Consider the following 18,684-nt stretch of genomic DNA (forward strand, 5'->3'; position numbering starts at 1 on the left):
TGTTTGTGTCGCACTGCTTTACTTTATCTTGGCCAGGTCGCAGTTGTAAATGAGAACTTGTTCTCAACTAGCCTACCTGGTTGAATAAAGGTGAAATAAAAAATAAAATAAACTGCTTTGTTAGACTACACATTTGTGCCACCCTTAAGCACAGTGGTGCCAAAAATAACAGCATAATGCTGGAAGTGGAAGGGATGTATACCATGCTTGTGACACCTTAGTTGGCCAACATGTTTCTCATCCCAGTTCCTGTTATCAAATAAAATTTTATTGGTCACATACGTGTTTTTCAGATGTTATTGCGGGTGTAGCGAAATGCTTGTGCTTCTAGTTTCCGACAGTGCAGCATTTAACCATGGGTGGTCTTTTTTTTGGACCACAAGGCAGTTCAGTCAAATGGACATAGTCAAATATTCCTAAACTTAAGAAAACAAGATGAATAACACATTTCTACTTTATTAACGAATGTAACAAAATATGTAGTGTCACTTCATAATATGCAAAGTGATATTTGCTGGCAGCAAGTGTGTTACAGTATCAAATCATCCAATGCAGTTTGTCAAGACATGAAAATGTAATGTTTGTTTTGTGAAATAGTACATTGACAAGATTGATAACAAACCCAGGCAGGCAGTAACTAAAGTCTAAGCTATTGAAGATGTTGCACATGCTGCAAAGTTTATATTTCAATGACATTGCATCAGTCCATTTAGTTAACACAAGGAAGTTGCAGGACGCTAATGAAATTTGACTGTTAAAACATTACTGTATGAATGTAGCTAACGTCACTGGCATGAAGTTACCCTCTATCGGGATAAATGTGTTTATCTATCACAAATGTGTTGAAAAGAATAGCAAGGGTATAACAAATTCACACCGATTTCTATTACCGTTGTCAATGGAAAACGAGAATAGAAACTCATCAGGGCTTTGAAGACTTCAGGAACAAAACTTCAGTTGCTTTGTCTGATATACACTTTGCAAGAACTTCAAACCATGTCACGAGGATGCAATGTGCAGGCAAGTTGTTGAGTTCAGTAGCCACGCCTACTAGTATTATGACTATAGAACATACTCTGTGAAAGACCATGATACTAATTGTTCAATTTATCCAGAGTTTCGGTTTGCTGTATAGGCTGTCAGTCATACCCATAAGCCAATTACAAGTCGGGAGCAGGTTTGTGTATTCGATCACAAAAGTACAAAACCCCCCATCTCACCACACACTCGCAGGCAATCGGGACACTAAACAGCACATCATGAACAAGATCTGAAGGTGGAAATCATTAACCCTCCGCTTGAACCTCATTGATTTGAACCACACTAACCAGAACACAACAGATTTTTACACAATATACATAAAAATGTCCTTTGATAAGATAACAGACCTTGGTCAGGAGTTTTTACTTATTGTAATTTATTACACAACTATAACAAACTGTCAATAACTGTAAAAAAGGATATTGGATCTATTCCCTCAAAAATAGTTTTATTTAACATGTCAGATTTGGTCAATAGCTCAAACAAAATAAGAAAACAAAAATTACTTTTAGGTCTTATAACTCATTCTTACCAACCCATGACATTGGAAATTAAATGCAAACACTGCAGTCTCTAACCATCTGTTCAATCAGTATGGCAGCTACAATAAAATAGTGCATGGTCACGAGAGCAGTGTGAATAGTGTTTAACAAGGGTGCACTTTTATAAAGGGGTCATTTTGATGGCTTTTAGAGGGGGACACTTCAGTTTCAAGAACTGTTTCCAGCCAGCAAGGATTAAACTGCCTGAAAAAAAGTAACATAGGTAGATATATTGTGGTGCAGTCAGTTCAATGACATAGATGGATGTGATGAAGGTCAATGTGATTCACTCTTGATTAGAATTATTTAATCCAGGACAAAACCTATGTAACAGTTTCCCAAACGTGGTCCTCGGGACCCCAAGGGGTGCACGTTTTGGTTTTTGCCCTAGCACTACACAGCTGATTCAAATAATAAACTAATCATCCAGCTTTGGTCATTTGAAAAAAAAAAAAACGTTCAGAGTTTGGAAAACGCTGACCTATGGCAAATCAACAGGATCCAGCTCACTGACTTTGTTTGTATAGTAGGAAACATACCACATCCCACTCTATAGATTATTTTAGAATGTTGTAAATCAAAATCGTTATAGCCATAATTGTCATCGAAATAGTATTTAGTAACAAACTTAAACCTTCCATTTGGTTCATTCCGAGTATCCATTACCTCTCTATACTGGCTAAAGTTGGTATTCAACACACTTCCAGTATGCAAAGCTTATGAACTAACACTAACATAATTACCAGTGATGTATACAGAACATCTCAATATTATTTCAAGAGAACCCCCCCCAAAAAAGTGAGCGTGTTACCCCCTCCCTTACCCAGCCTGGTCTCAGACTAGACGTAACAAAGTAAATGTATATCCGGGACACTCAAATTAGTATGTTACGTTTGGTATGGTTACTTAAGACAAAAACTAAAGTAAGGTGGATGGGTGGGCGTATAACATGAATGTCTAGCAACCCAAAGGCTGCTAGTTTAAATCTCATCATGGACAACTTCTGAACTACTTACTACTTTTTAGCTACTTAGCATGTTAGCCTACCTCCTAAACTCTAACCCCTAGCCTAGCTAACATTAGACACCTAGCTAGAATTTGTAACATACCATACATTTTGCCAATTCGGAACATATTGTACGGGAGATGGAAATCCACAAATTAACACATACCATACGAAACGTAACATATCATACTATGTCATATCATACTGGGGCGGCAGGTCGCCTAGTGGTTAGAGCGTTGGACTAGTAACCAAAAGGTTGCAAGATCGAATCCCCGAGCTGACAAAGGTAAAAATCTGTCGTTCTGCCCCTGAACAAGGCAGTTAACCCACTGTTCCTAGGCCGTCATTGAAAATAAGAATTTGTTCTTAACTGACTTGCCTAGTTAAATTAAAAGGTTAAAAAAAGTAAAATAAATGTAAAAAATATTTTAAAAAAAAATCTGTGTCTCGATTGACATACAGAATAACACAAAATGCTCTGAGACTAGGTATGCTTCACTGGCTCTTTTCGCTTCTAGGGTTACAGGCTAAATGCTCTCATCTGCACAACTCTGAATTATGTATTCTCACTCTCCTTATTTAGAATGACAGTCTTAGTTTTTAGGTCACCACCCTTGCAAAACAGGAATGACACACCCAGAAGCATACTCTGAACCCAACAATACAAAGTATGATTTGGTAACAAAGAACAAAGGTATAAAAATCAATAAGATTATTTTGCTAGGTTTAACTACCATGTTATTACTTATTGTTTGCCAACATTGATATGTATTAATGTGCAGGACTACATATGTGGAGATACATTATTCACATCTTCAAATTTACTGGGCAGATAATAATCTTGTCTTCAGCATACCATGAGTGAGTCTATACGCTAGATAGGAACTACTACTACAGGCACATTTGAGGAACTTCCAATCTCCCTTGTATTGGATATTAAATTATGGGTCAACTATATACCCACAGGTAAGGCCTTAGTTAGCATCCTCAATCTATTTAGCCAGTAGTAGTGGTAGGTGTGGTAGAGTCCGACCGCTAATTGTAGAGGCCCTCCTCTTGGCCGCAGAGACAAATTTTGTATTGTTTGATTGTCATGAAAGCGGAGAGAAAATGTTACTGTTTTAAAGCTAGTTTCCTGCAATTCCACACATTTTATCATCGGGCTGAGAGAAAATTAAGTTTAAGTGATTTTTTTGTTGAAAGAGTGTGGCATTCCCATTCCTTTCATAATTTTTGCTTTATTGAAGAGAGAGTACAATTTGAAAGACCGGGTGAGTCAAAGGGGAGTGGGCAGGTTTCAAACCCACGCCAACTCCGGCATATACGTGTGCCGCTGACAGAAAATGTGCAGTTTTAAAGCAAATTTTCTGAAATTTTACCCATTTTGCCATGGCTTATAACATGTTCTTATGCTATTGGAGTGACTTCAAATCTAATTCCATGAAATGTTTTGAATTTTCTCTTACTATCTAGTTATTTTGGTGGTTGTTCTTAAATGGTCTTATTTAAAATATATAGCTCCATTATGTCTTTTCTACATACTTTATATCTGGTTTAGTTGTTTATGTTTACACTGAAAACGTTTTACCAACCCGAAAATGTTTAATCATATTTTTTGGAACGGTGGCAATGATTTAGCAGCGGTGAGCCACCGCTGCTAAATGAATATAGGAGAAACACTGTCCTGTGAGTGCAATTAGCTCTCAATATTAGGAGTTGAGAATTAGAGTTCACATCATTAGAAATAAGGTATTATCCTCTTATATTGTATGTCTAATTTAAAATTAATTTAATCTTGTTGCTCGCAATATTGATAAAAACATTGAAATAAAATATATATTTTTATATTTCCATGAACACCCTGCAGTACCCATAGTATTACTGTGATCACATTCTGTAATGTTTGTCTGTCTACAATGGCAGCAGCAAATTCTTTAAAAAGATGCAATATACAGAAATCACTCACAATTTCCTGGTTGCTAAAATTAAAATACTTTGCCTAATTTCAGTTTGTGACAAAACAAGCAATGTAGAGAATCATTGTACCATCTTAATTGTGAAATATCTTTCGAATAACCAAAAATATAGTGTTTGAAGCTGGTGTACAAAAACAAAAACAAAACTTAAGAACATTAAGCATAGAAATAGGGCACATTGAATGATCTGTTCTATGAGAATGACAGCTCTATAACTAACATTTCTATGTGAATTTGCTCAGGTCACCAAAAAAGTTACACATTCAGCTTTAATTGGCATAAGACACATTAACAAAGTAACTTGTAACAATAACTTGTGCCTTCCAGCAAATCGGTTTTCATTTGAAAATAACTATTGTGAAAGTTTGAGGGTTGTATAAAGAGTCCCATCAGAACGCAAGCTTAAATGATTTCTTAATATCCCTCAATAAGACATACATAGAGTAAACAGACTATTAATGGAGATATTTGATCGGTACGGTTTTGTTAAATGGCAGTGCTAAATTACTTTTCCCCCCACTCAAATTAGGCACCAAGATCTCATTTGTTAAGCCTTTTTGAAAATATTGGACAAATAAGGCACTTGCAGTCCTAACCAGCTCAAACAGGTATAAACTGTATTAACTGTTAACTAATAAAAAAAATACCCCCCGGGGTTTTCAACAAAACAGACAACTGCTGTCTGTTGACAGGTACAAGTTTCTCACATAGGGGACAGGGGCTTCAGTCCTGCAGGAGAAAGTTGTACTTCCCAAAGTCAAACTCGTCCGGCATGATGAGCATGTCTTCACGGGCCTTGGCCAGCTTCCGCCGCAGGAATTCCCGCCTCTCCTGCCATTCCACCAGCTCCTCAGCACTGTGGGCGTAGTCACAGCTCACCCCCTCGGGACAGCCACTCTCCAGCCTGTCAATCACATTGATCTATATTATACATACGTCAATCACTGTGCACCTATAAAATTTGATAGGAACAAATAGGACAAGGGTGTGGTAAGTGAACCCTGCCATATCCCAGTTGTTTTCTGTGTGCATATACAGAGCATCTCTTGATGGGTAATGAGAAAGGAACTACAGTATTGAGACCCAGTACTGTGACTGGGCGAGTGTTACCTGGGACAAAGGGCGAGGCGGCGTCCGGGGAAGCGGTATGTCCAGGTGAGGCTCTCGTCCTCTCCCTCGCAACTGAATACACGGTCCTTGTGTTTCTCTGAGGAGATGTGCTGCTGCCACTGGCGCTCACTGTTACTATGCTTCCCACACAGACGACAGTGGAAGCCGCTCTAGAATACACACGCACAGTAAAACTGTTTTCATAGTGTTTATGAATGCGTAACGTACTGACAGACATACGCATACATTGCATGAAGATGCACGCACACACTATCAAAATGTAGTCCTTCTTGATAATGGTAGATAGCTTTTACAAATGAGAAAGGTGAATGTATTGTTTGCGTTCTACATCCAACAAACAGGTTTTGTGAGTAAGTGCCTTCACTCACCATTGGCTCGGCATAGTCGGTTGGCATGACAATTTGCTTCTCATCTATGTGTTGGGTGATCAGGGTGTCATCCGCCGGACGGTTTTGATTCGTCATTGTAAGCCACATGTCGTACATCTCCTGCATATCCTTCACTTCAGGAACAGGTTCAAAGAAGAACGTAAGTAACAATACTAATGATTATACATTGATGTACGCTGACTTGGTGAGCGAGTGCATCGGAGATGTCGTACCCACTGACTATTAAAACCATTCCTAACTAGAAACCGTGGATTGATGGCAGTATTCGCGCAAAACTGAAAGCGAGAACCACCGCTTTTAATCATGGCAACGCGACTGGAAACATGACCGAATACAAACAGTGTAGTTATTCCCTCAAGGCAATCAAACAAGCAAAGCGTCAGTATAGAGACAAAGTAGAGTCGCAATTCAACGGCTCAGACACGAGACGTATGTGGCAGGGTCTACAGTCAATCACGGATTACAAAAAGAAAACCAGCCCTGTCGCGAACACCCGGGTCTTGCTCCCAGACAAATTAAACAACTTCTTTGTTTCGCTTTGAGGACAATACAGTGCCACTGACACGGCCCGCTACTAAAGCCTGTGGGCTCTCCATTTCCGTGGCCAACGTGAGCAAGACATTTTAAACGTGTTAACCCTCGCAAGACTGCCGGCCCAGGCGGCATCCCTCAGAGCATGCGCAGACCAGGAGGCTGGTGTGTTTACGGACATATTCAATCAATCCACATCCCAGTCTGCTGTCCCCACATGCTTCAAGATGGCCACCATTGTTCCTGTTCCCAAGAAAGCTACGGTAACTGAACTAAATGACTATCGCCCCATTGCACTCACTTCTGTCATCATGAAGTGCTTTGAGAGACTAGTCAAGGATCATACCACCTCCACCCTACCTGATACCCTAGACCCACTCCAATTTGCTTACCGCCCCAATAGATCCACTGACGATGCAATCGCAAATCACACTGCCCTATCCCATCTGGACAAGAGGAATACCTATGTAAGAATGCTGTTCATTGACTACAGCTCAGCATTTAACACCATAGTACCCTTCAAACTCGCCATTAAGCATGAGATCCTGGGTCTCGACCCCACCCTGTGGAACTGCGTCCTGGACTTTGACGGGCCGCCCCCAGGTCGTGAAGGTAGGAAACAACATCTCCACCCCGCTGATCCTCAACACTGGGCCCCACAAGGGTACGTTCTCAGCCCTCTCCTGTACTCCCTGTCCACCCATGACTGCGTGGCCATGCACGCTTCCAACTCAATCATCAAGTTTTCAGACAACACTACAGTGGTAGGCTTGATAACCTCACACTCAACGTCAACAAAACAAGAGATGATCGTGGACTACAGGAAACAGCAGAGGGAGCACCCCCCCCCATCCACATCGACGGGACAGTAGTGGAGAAGGTGGAAAGTTTTAAGTTCGTCGGCGTACACATCACGGACAAACTGAAATGGTCCACCCACAGACAGCGTGGGGACGAAAGCGCAACAGCGCCTCTTCAACCTCAGGAGGCTGAAGAAATGTGGCTTGTCACCTAAAACACTCAAAAGGTCAGTATAGGTGCATCAAAGCTGGGACCGAGACTGAAAAACAGCTTCTATCTCAAGGCCATCAGACTGTTAAACAGACATTACTAACAGAGGCTGCTGCCAACATACAGACTCAAACCTCTGGCCACTTTTATAAATGCACTTCATAAAGGTATCACTAGTCACTTTAATAATGCTTATATCCTACATTACTCATCTCATATGTATATACTATACCATCTACTGCATCTTGCCTATGCCGCACAGCCATCGCTCATCCATATATTTATATGTACACATTCTTATTCATCCCTTTACATTTGTGTGTATAAGGTAGTTGTTGTGAATTTGTTAGATTATTTGTTAGATATTACTGCATTGTCGGAACTAGAAGCACAAGCATTTCGCTACACTTGCATTAACATCTGCTAACCATGTGTATGTGACCAATAAAATTTGAGGTAATGTGTACTAGTGGGGATAATAGGCATCTGAACCAATCCTGCTCATAGATCAGCGTAAACAAAGCGATAATGTGGAACAAAAGGTTTAATGGATAATGAAAATATAGTGTAAACTTACAGCCATTGTTCTTCATATAAGTCCATACTTGCTTCTCCTCTTCACTGTGGGCAAAGGCACAGTTCCCAATGTAGTGGCACTTCTTCTGCTTCACCACATGGGCACATATCTGAGGGGGACACGTTATGCCGTTACACACAGACTGCGTGGATGTTTGTGGAAACAAGTTTGCAGTGTCAATGATTAAGTATTAAATTCAACTGACCAATATATATCGTTACCCATGATTACACTAACATAATAGTTCATTATAAATTAAATAGACACAATGATAATATGCTTGGTTGAGTCTATCAAAAATCATTTCTAGCAGATCGTGTATGAGAAGTAGCAGGGGGAAGCACACACGTCATACTGCTGGGGGTAGGTCTTGGCAAAAGGCAACGTCCGCACCATCACCCACTTCTTTCCCTCAAAGAACTTCACCAACAGCACCCGGCGCTCCTTCGTCCAACTACAGGGAGAGAGATGTGAGAGTTATGGTGGACTTTCCAGAAAGATACTATCCTAAATTACATAGGGCTTCGCTGTAAACGCTCCATACACCTTGGTTTGTGTCCACGAGATGAACAGTCTCTATTGTTATTCAAAAAACCGACCACAGATATCTCAGACTACACATCTAACATACATTGGCCATTTGATAGACAATAGCTATTAGCTGTACAATAGCTAAAACCTCTGATAACCAGGTGGTGAATCGCATCTCTGCATGTCTGGCAGACATATCAGTGTGGATGACGGACCACCACCTCAAGCTGAACCTCGGCAAGACGGAGCTGCTCTTCCTCCCGGGGAAGGACTGCCCGTTCCATGATCTCGCCATCACGGTTGACAACTCCATTGTGTCCTCCTCCCAGAGTGCTAAGAACCTTGGCGTGATCCTGGACAACACCCTGTCGTTCTCAACTAACATCAAGGCGGTGACCCGTTCCTGTAGGTTCATGCTCTACAACATTCGCAGAGTACGACCCTGCCTCACGCAGGAAGCGGCGCAGGTCCTAATCCAGGCACTTGTCATCTCCCGTCTGGATTACTGCAACTCGCTGTTGGCTGGGCTCCCTGCCTGTGCCATTAAACCCCTACAACTCATCCAGAACGCCGCAGCCCGTCTGGTGTTCAACTTTCCCAAGTTCTCTCACGTCACCCCGCTCCTCCGCTCTCTCCACTGGCTTCCAGTTGAAGCTCGCATCCGCTACAAGACCATGGTGCTTGCCTACGGAGCTGTGAGGGGGAACGGCACCTCCGTACCTTCAGGCTCTGATCAGGCCCTACACCCAAACAAGGGCACTGCGTTCATCCACCTCTGGCCTGCTCGCCTCCCTACCTCTGAGGAAGTACAGTTCCCGCTCAGCCCAGTCAAAACTGTTCGCTGCTCTGGCACCCCAATGGTGGAACAAACTCCCTCACGACGCCAGGTCAGCGGAGTCAATCACCACCTTCCGGAGACACCTGAAACCCCACCTCTTTAAGGAATACCTAGGATAGGATAAAGTAATCATTCTAACCCCCCCCCCCCCTTAAAAGAGTTAGATGCACTATTGTAAAGTGGTTGTTCCACTGGATATCATAAGGTGAATGCACCAATTTGTAAGTCGCTCTGGATAAGAGCGTCTGCTAAATGACTTAAATGTAAATGTAAATGTAATAGTGAATAAGTGGTCAGTCATATAGAATTGTTGCATACTACAGTGAAGCACTGGCCTCCATCTGGCTAGGGATGGTAGGTAGGGTGCAGCCTCACCTGTGCCTGGCCTTGGCTGTACAGTACTTAAGAGCTTTGTCCGGCTCACTGACCAGCCCGTCCCTCCAGCACTGACCACAAACAAACTTCCTCTTCAGGTTCAAGCTATAGCCTCCTCCCCCACCTCCACCACTTGAGGATGAAGATGGTGGTGGCATGTACACCGGCTATAGTCAACGAGTCACAGGGACAAAAACAGAGAGGCAAAAGGTAGAGAGAATCAGACAAACTACACAAGAGCCGTTGCCTCACCATATTATGAGATGTAGCATAGCAGGGATATTATACCTTGGGTTTGTGTGTGTTCTGCTCCTGTTTATGCCAGTGTCGCTTGGATTCCTGAACAATTTCTTCATGAGTGATGCCTATAGTACAGGAACATACACAGAAAAGTGATGCCTAGTCCAGCCTAGGCATCACTTTTTACAGACAGTATTTACAAACATTGTTTATCAACTGTGACAAGATTGAACGGCAGTGTCTACTGACACCTACTGGACTTTGTTGAAATTTTCTTGACTTTTAGTATAGAAACTAACATTTACAAATAAAGATGTTTTATTGTAGATCGGCCTCTACATTTAAAAATGTTTTCACATTTATTAGACAGGAATAAATATGTCTCTCTGTGTCTGAGACCAAGTACAATGTTCATGAGTGTGTGTGCATCAATCTGACTGTACCAGAGTCTTTCTGCAGCCTCCAACATTTGAGCTCTATGACAGAGTGGGCAAAGGAGCAGCTGTCCTCTCGCTGGCAGCCGTAGCGCTGGGCATGGCGGCACACGTCCAACTGGCACTGGGTGTACAGCGGGCGGATCTTAGTGTAGTGCACACTGCTGGACCTCACCGCATGCACCAGGCACCTGCAGGGCACAGGGGGGGGGGGGGGGGGGGGAGTGAGGGTTTGTGTGTGTGTGTGTGTGTGTGTGAGGGAGGGGACCAAACATGACTCACTTGTTTTTGTCGAATGGGTGTCGGGCGCAGGGGTTGGAGCAGGTGGACGGCACCTCCTTACTGTGCTTACTGATGATCCTGGGCTTACTGTCATAGCACTCCTGAGTAGAGAGAAAGGGGGGGGAGAGAATGAGGGGGAAAGTTGAGGTAAACAGAGACAAGAAGTAGGGGGGAGCATGAGTAAGGTTGAACGGCATGTTTTAGAGGTCTACGCGGGACAGATTTTTTCCATCCCATTTTTATTGCACCTCATCTCACGTTGGTTGAGCGCCCTCCACTTCTTTCCATTATCAATATGTATTTATACACACTGTAGTAAGCTACAGTCTAATCATATTTAAGTTAACTTCATATTTAAGTTAACTGCCACGTGATTCTCCGCCCATGTAGGCAGCCTACTCTATTTCAATGAGACCACACATACTAGGCACACTTGAACGCTCACTCCCAAATAGGAGAGGAGAGGTAGGCTACTGAAGTTGAAGCAGAGTGTGAATAATGCAAAAAATATGTGCTTTTAAGCATACAAAGCAGAAAGACAACCGTTTCCAAATAATCTGCGGGACAACAAAAAATATTTTCATCCCAAAGTCGTCTGTCTGACTGCACGATCCCGCCCGCAGCATGAAAAATGACGACCGCTCTGCAACGATCTCTGTCGGGACTCGCAGCCCTCTACCATGTTTCACTGGTCAAGCTTGGACATATGGAGGTGGGTCTGTGTAAGAGCACAAGTGTGTGTGTGTGTGTCCTACCTCACAGAGGTACATGAACATGCCGTTGTGGAGCTGCAGCAGGCATTTGATGCTGAGTGTGGGCCTGTCATTGTTGGGGCTCTGCGAGTCAAACAGCAGCTCTCTGTTCAGGGCTCCCTTCCTCTCCAGGGTCCACACATCTACCTCCTCCTGGCAGTAGGCAAACGTACAGCCCTCCCTGTACTTACACTTCTGAGTCTCCAGCACCTCTGCACAGAGGTAAGGAACTTAGATTACTACATATACAAACTGAGACCAACGCTAACCTTTAGGACCTTTTTTCCACAGATTAAAACTGGGTAATTTGACCTATGACACACACACAGATTATCTTCATCTAAACAGAGCCTCTTTCCCACACCAGTGACTGTTGTTTTCCGTACCCTTGCAGAGCATAAACGCCCCAGTAAAATTGTGCGTGGGGCGGGGTCGCACCCTGTTCCAGACAGGGTGCTCTGAAGCCCTGATTCTGCACAGAAGAATGTCCCGCTTACAACGGTGGGCCAATTCTGCCTGGTGCCGGTAGTCCAGGACCCCTGGACCTGGGAGAGACAGAAAGGGAGGGAGGAGAGAGTGATATACAGGTAAAGGGGTAAAGAGGGTTAGAGAGACAGAGAGAAAGGGGAGTTAAGGGGGGATATAGAATGATAACAATAGAGAGGTGAACCTCAGTGCTATGATGCTCTTGAAACTGTCAGTCTTATTAGTTAGAAGTAGGGGGCCTCCCGAGTGACGCAGCGGTCTAAGGCTTCACTACAGACTAGAGGCTTCACTACAGACCTGGGTTCGATCCCAGACTGTGTTGCAGCCGGCCGCAACCGGGAGACCCATGAGGCGGTGCATAATTGGCCCAGCATTGTCTGGGTTAGGAGAGGGTTTGGCCGGCCAGGATGTCCTTGTCCCATTGCGCTCTAGCGACTCGTGGCGGGCCGGGCGCAAGCACGCTGACTTCGGTCGCCAGCTGTACAGTGTTTCCTCTGACACATTGGTGCGGCTGGCTTCCGGGTTAAGCGAACAGTGTGTCAAAAAGCAGCGTGGCTTGGCGGGGTCGTGTTTGGGAGGACGCATGGCTCTCGACCTTCACCTCTCGAGTCCGTACGGGAGTTGCAGCGATGGGGCAAGACTAACTACCAATTGGGGAGAAAAAGTACACAACAAAAAACTAACAAAAAAATTACATTAAGTAGTAAACTGGGGGAAGGACACTGTCTGAGAGCAAGTTAATCATGTCCACTACTGTACCTATCCAGCTGTAGCATGTGGCACAGGCCTGCATGAAGTCATGGGTGGCTGCTACGGGGTTCTTGATCAGCTGAGAGAGCTTGGAGGAGACCTGGCCATTCTTTACCACCTACATCGCCATGGTAATAGAGATTCATTTAGGTTAATATGTCAAGGCAAAACTAGCATGACGCTGTAAAAGGTGAACTCCAACTACAAAGTTGTATGTGACCTAAACGTTGCATAATAAATGTTTTAATTTAAATGTACGGGAGGGAGTCCAACAAATTCTGCTGACAGAAATAAATGGCTTACTGTGTGGTTGGACTTCTTGGGCGAACATGTTGCAGAGAGAACATTGTAGGAGATTCTTGCACCTTAAGATAGCGTGAGAACAAAAAACAATCAATTATAACATCTACATTAGGTTCATAACTTTCTTGGTGTTAAACATTAAAAGAAAAATTAACCATATATACATTGCTATAAGCTAACAAGACATTATCACCCTCAATCGACTCACCAGGCAGGTTGAACTCAGAGAGGGAGTCCAGCCCCCCTCCCCCCACCACCACTGGTTTGGCTGCTATTGCGCCCCCAAGTGGGTAGAAACTGTCCAGGGCATCTAAGGCATCAAGTGAATAGAGTGCTGTTGTGGGAGACGGGGCATCCCCACAACCAAGGCCTGAAAGGGTGTCCAGGTTGTTTAAAGTATCTAGAGAGTCTAGTGCATCAAGGCCATCTAAAGAGTTCAGCGCACCTAGGGCATCCCCCCCACCCATGCCTGGGAAGGTGTCCAGAGAGTTGAGCTGGCTGATGGCTGAGTTGAAAAAGGCTGGGGGGAGCCGTGGCGAGGGGGCGGGCAGGCCTGAGGGAAACGGGAGCTGGATGGGGACACAAGCTAAGCTGGGGAGGATGATGGGAAAGGCACGTTGGGGGGGAATCTGAATGAGAACGAGAGGGAGAATGAGAAGTTGCATTGACAGATTCAGGGAAGCTGTATCTGAATACTACGTCAACCAGTAGACAAACTCACACAGTCCAGCAGGCTGTCTAGATCATCTCCCATCAGCTCACTGTCACCCAGGTGCTCTGACTCAGGCACAGAGAAGGGCAACCCCCGAGGGCCTTGGACAGGGCTACCCAGAAGTTTGGAGTAGACCAGTGGACCAGAGGGAGAGGATTCATCACTAACTGGGATAGCGGCAGATAGAGGCTTGCAGGAGAAACCAACTGAAAGACAGGATGAGGGAACAGGTGAGTTTAATTTTCTAGAAGAAATCTTCTTTGATAGTCTTTACATTACAATGTGATAGGTAATTCAACATTTCTGGTCAGGAGAATTACTACCTGATGAGATGTCACTTAAGGAATCCAGACCACTGCCATACATCTTGAGGTGAAAAGAGAAAGACAACAGCTTCTGTTTAAGTGACAATAAATCAACAGGTAAACCAAAGTACATTCCAAATCTCAACCAGTTTAAGTGGCAATATGTACGTTTTTGGGCAGCCCGACTAAATTCACATAGAAATGTGGTTATAGATCTATCATTCTACTTGAAAGCAAGTCTAAAAAGCGATAGATCTTTTCTATGTGCTCTATTTTTCTGCTTCCTATTCTTATGTTTTGTTTTTGTGTCTTTTACTTTCGGTTTTGTACACCAGCTTCAAACAGCTGAAAAGTTTTTTTGGTTATGGAAAATATATTTCAGAGCGGTTTAGATGGTACAATGATTCCCTAAACTATACTAGCTTATAATTACGCAAACTATTAGTTTTAGCAACCAGGAAATGGCGGAGCGATTTCTGCATAGTGCAACCTTAAAAGTGTAATGGTGAAAGTTGTTGTACTTGCCTCTCCTGCAAAAGGAACTGTGCTCCCATTACTTTGCTCAGATGTGGCCGACTCCTGCAAAGGAAACAAATATTAACTCCATAAAGAGGCAACATAAAGAAAATGTCAAACTTAATGACTTCAATTGTTATGAATCCAAATTGAGATTTAAACCAGGGCAGATTAGATCAGAGAATGGCAGATTGAGAACAATTGAATCCAAGCCACTAATCATGGAAGGTAAGTTGCCATGCTGTTTGAATCTAGACCTTCTGCTTTGGAAACGGATTCTCACCTGTGTGCTAACGTAGGCTTTGCGTATCTTCAGGCCCAGTTTGTTAGCTAGCTCCTGTGCCAACTCATACACATGTTTGTCCTACGAAGAGTACAATAGAATAATTTTAAAAATTGACATTTTAATAAGCTTTTTATTAAATTAATTTCACAAACACTTATTCTGAGCTACATGATACTTCAAAAGTACGATGTGAGGTCTCCCCCCATCTTCTCACATTCTTTTGAAAAACATCAAAAGGTAATCGAAGGAGAGGAGAAGTAAATGTGGAAACAAATCCGCTTGTATGAAATGAAACTCTCCTTCTCCACTAGTGGATCATCATGAGGAATCCCAAATTATATATGTCAAGTGGTAAAAATAAATGTTGCTAGTTGTGCTAGACATTTTATAGATAAAAACAATATGCTACTTAACCTTTTAAAGGTGTGCATGCTTTTCTACTCCAAGAAAACAGTCTGATGTGAAGCGGTAATTCATAATGTTACTCACGTTAGGCGTAGTGAGCAGGCAGCCCGTGCTGCAGTTGTAGGCCTCTCTGAAACGGCCCAGCTCCCGCAGGCATAGAGCCTTCCTGTAGAGTGCCCTGCAACTGTCTTTGCACAGCGCCAGCGCACTGTCACAGTCCTGCAGACCCTGCTCATACTCCCCCTGAGAGCGATGGAGAGAAAGAGATGACAGGTAACGTGTGAGTTCTGCCACAGAGCGAAAGACTAAGGCCATACAGTGGTTAATACAGGCTAATGAGAATGGGGTAATGATAGATGATACAGGCTCTGTAACTTCAAGGGGATGTTGAGGAAGTGTGGCATGATGCCAAAAGTTCAATGAGGCTGAAACACATGTTGCACATGATGCAATGAAACAATGTGATGCAACAACACAAAATACTGAAATAGAGAGAGTGCAATGGGTATTCACCATTGGTTCAATATTTGCCCACTACAGCACATTTGCTATTAAATATTAGATTTAAGAGATAACTTCATACCTTTTGTATACAGAATCGTGAACCTCATTCAATCATCCATATTGTGGATCAAAGATGTATAATCCTGGTGACACACCACTGACTCACCATGCTGTGGTAGGCTGCTGCCCTGTTGAAATACAGACTCTCCAGCAGGGCTGAGGGGATTTCTAGAGACTCAGCCTGGGCATAGTGGGCCACGTTAACACCCTCACTGAAGTCCTTTATGGCCTGCTGCCACTCACCCTCCCTGAACATTGCATTTCCCTCATCCAGCAGGTTACACACCAACTTGGTCAGAAACCCCTGGAGGGACATTCAGGGAGGAGAAGAGGAATATGACATGAGAGTGAGATAAAGACAGCACACAGGAAAAGCCATAAAGGACATGGACTTGTCTAATCAGTATTATGGCTGGTTTTGGTACTTTTTTCCCATGGACCAAATGTGAAAAGGAGAAAATCGCTGCAAAGGGCAAGCTGCATGACTGTGAGCACACAACATGTTCTTTGGAACAGTATAGGGGGTGTAGACATGCCTAGACTAAAGTCAAGAGAGAAGACAGTCATCGCATTCATTAATCCCTACCTTATAGCCTTCAGGCTTTGGATAAGGCAAAGAAGACCTAGGACACAGAGGAAAAGATAACCTATCAATACAAGTGAACTAGTGCCGTATGGTCGTTGTGGGTATAGGATGAATGACAAGTAAGAGAGCAACTTGCTACAATTTAGTTGACAATTTGTGGGGATTGCAGGGAAAATGTTTATTTCTCACTGTATGAATCCCAGGGCGTTCTGAATGCCCTCCTGGCGCTTTTGACGGTCCAAGTCCATCTCTGCACACTGTAAAAAGAGAAAGGCCCATATCAACATAATTTTGACGTCTACTATCGAATTAACGTTAGCTAGCCAGAATAAATAAACTAGGTTCAAGAGCTCGTGCGAAGTATACTGCAACGAGAAAATAATACTTGGCCAGTTTAGCCAAATATTTGTTTTGTTTAGCTAACGTTAGCTAGATAAATAGTTAACCATGCCCCAAGTTTTCATGCTAGCTAGCTAACATTAGCTGGGCACGATTCGAGGAAGTTACAACCCACCTGGTGATAAAACACATAAATCGACGTTTACTGCTGTGGACAGAGGAAAATCTCGGCACAGAGAATTTAGAGCTGTACAGCTACCAGCAATCCAGTGCAAGGGTATTTTTGCATGGACAGTTTACATGTGAGTTTCACTTCCAATTCCTCAGCTGAACAGTGAACTCCCTCCCCCCTTCCTTGTTTTTGAGTTGCTTGGCTGCCACAAGGTCCTAGTGAGATTATTTCTAGGGTAGGGTGAGGTGTGTTGTGAATAAAATGTTTCATGTTTAGACATGTCATAAGGAAGTAATCAATTATACGCGAAATTAAAAAGTTTGCGTTTGTATTTTATTTGAGAAATTAATCTAGCTAGGATAGCTTTCACTTTTTTGTGTGTTGATTCTCTTTGTAGTTCTGGCGCAAAGGCCAGCAGATGGCGATATTGAGTAGTTTCATCTCATCTTACCTCTTGAAGCAAGACATTTTTATTATTTCTAGCGCAATACCAGCAAAGATCTTAGCAAATTTTATTGGTCACGTACACATGGTTAGCAGATGTTAATGCAAGTGTAGGGAAATGCTTGTGCTTCTAGTTCTGACAGTGCAGTAATATCTAACAAGTAATCTAACAAATTCACAACGACTACCTTATACACACAAATGTAAAGGGATGAATAAGAATATGTACATATAAATATGTGGATGACCGATGGCCTTGCGGGATAGGCGAGATGCAGTAGATGGTATAGAATACAGTATATACATATGAGATGAGTAATGTAGGATATGTAGACATGATTAAAGTGCCGTTATTTAATTTATTAAATCCATTTATTAAAGTGGCCAGAGATTTGAGTCTGTATGTTGGCAGCAGCCACTCTGTTAGGGATAGCTGTTTAACAGTCTGATGGCCTTGAGATAGAAGCTGTTTTTCGGTCTCTTGGTCCCAGCTTTGATGCACCTGCACTGACCTCGCCTTCTGGATGATAGCGGGGTGAACAGGCAGTGGCTCGGGTGGTTGTTGTCCTTGATGATCTTTTTGGCCTTCCTGTGACATCGGGTGCTGTAGGTGTCCTGGAGGGCAGGTAGTTTTCCCCCGGTGAGGCGTTGTGCAGACCGCACTACCCTCTGGAGAGCCTTGCGGTTGTGAGTCTGAGCAGTTGCCGTACTAGGTGGTGATACAGTCCGACAGGATGCTCTCGATTGTGCATTTGTAAAAGTTTTAGTGTTTTAGGTGACAAGACAAATTTCTTCAGCCTCCTGAGGTTGAAGAGGCGCTGTTGCGCCTTCTTCGCCACGCTGTCTGTGTGGGTGGACCATTTCAGTTTGTCCGTGATGTGTACGCCGAGGAACTTAAAACTTTCCACCTTCTCCACTATTGTCCCGTCGATGTGGATGGGGGGATGCTCCCTCTGCCCTTTCCTGAAGTCCACAATCATCTCCTTTGTTTTGTTGACGTTGAGTGAGAGGTTATCTTTTTCCTGACACCACACTCCGAGGGCCCTCACCGTCTCGTCATTGTTGGTAATCAAGCCTACCACTGTAGTGTCGTCTGCAAACTTGATGATTGAGTTGGAGGCGTGCATGGCCACGCAGTCATCGATGAACAGGGAGTACAA

At 43.4% G+C, this 18,684-nt stretch overlaps 1 protein-coding gene across 1 annotated transcript; it reads right to left on the reverse strand.

Annotated features, from left to right (window-relative positions):
- Positions 1–440: 440 nt before the first annotated feature.
- LOC139577077 (zinc finger CCCH domain-containing protein 7B-like) lies at positions 441–17,276 on the reverse strand. The gene is made up of 23 exons (XM_071403845.1): positions 17,084–17,276; positions 16,759–16,826; positions 16,570–16,606; positions 16,090–16,287; positions 15,504–15,662; positions 15,012–15,092; positions 14,738–14,791; positions 14,231–14,273; positions 13,917–14,113; positions 13,404–13,824; positions 13,196–13,257; positions 12,902–13,010; positions 12,043–12,201; positions 11,660–11,868; positions 10,905–11,005; positions 10,632–10,813; positions 10,237–10,313; positions 9,949–10,115; positions 8,553–8,658; positions 8,205–8,313; positions 6,065–6,198; positions 5,676–5,845; positions 441–5,469 (listed from the first exon to the last, which is right to left on the reverse strand). The coding sequence occupies exons 2-23, from the start codon at positions 16,815–16,817 to the stop codon at positions 5,289–5,291; spliced, it is 3,015 nt and encodes a 1,004-aa protein (XP_071259946.1). The 5' UTR covers positions 16,818–16,826; positions 17,084–17,276; the 3' UTR covers positions 441–5,288.
- Between the last annotated feature and the right edge of the window lie 1,408 nt (positions 17,277–18,684).

Source organism: Salvelinus alpinus, chromosome 1 (assembly GCF_045679555.1).
Source record: "Salvelinus alpinus chromosome 1, SLU_Salpinus.1, whole genome shotgun sequence".
Lineage (NCBI taxonomy): Eukaryota > Metazoa > Chordata > Actinopteri > Salmoniformes > Salmonidae > Salvelinus > Salvelinus alpinus.

What these genes read in the sequence shown, in the direction of transcription:
- LOC139577077 (XM_071403845.1), bottom strand. Translation starts at nt 16,817, where the DNA reads ATGGACTTGGACCGTCAAAAGCGCCAGGAGGGCATTCAGAACGCCCTG. An exon ending in GCCTGCTCACTACGCCTAAC is followed by an intron (nt 15,093 to 15,503) that starts GTGAGTAACATT and finishes TACTCTTCGTAG; the next exon opens with GACAAACATGTGTATGAGTT. An exon ending in TTATATGAAGAACAATGGCT is followed by an intron (nt 6,199 to 8,204) that starts GTAAGTTTACAC and finishes CTGTTCCTGAAG; the next exon opens with TGAAGGATATGCAGGAGATG.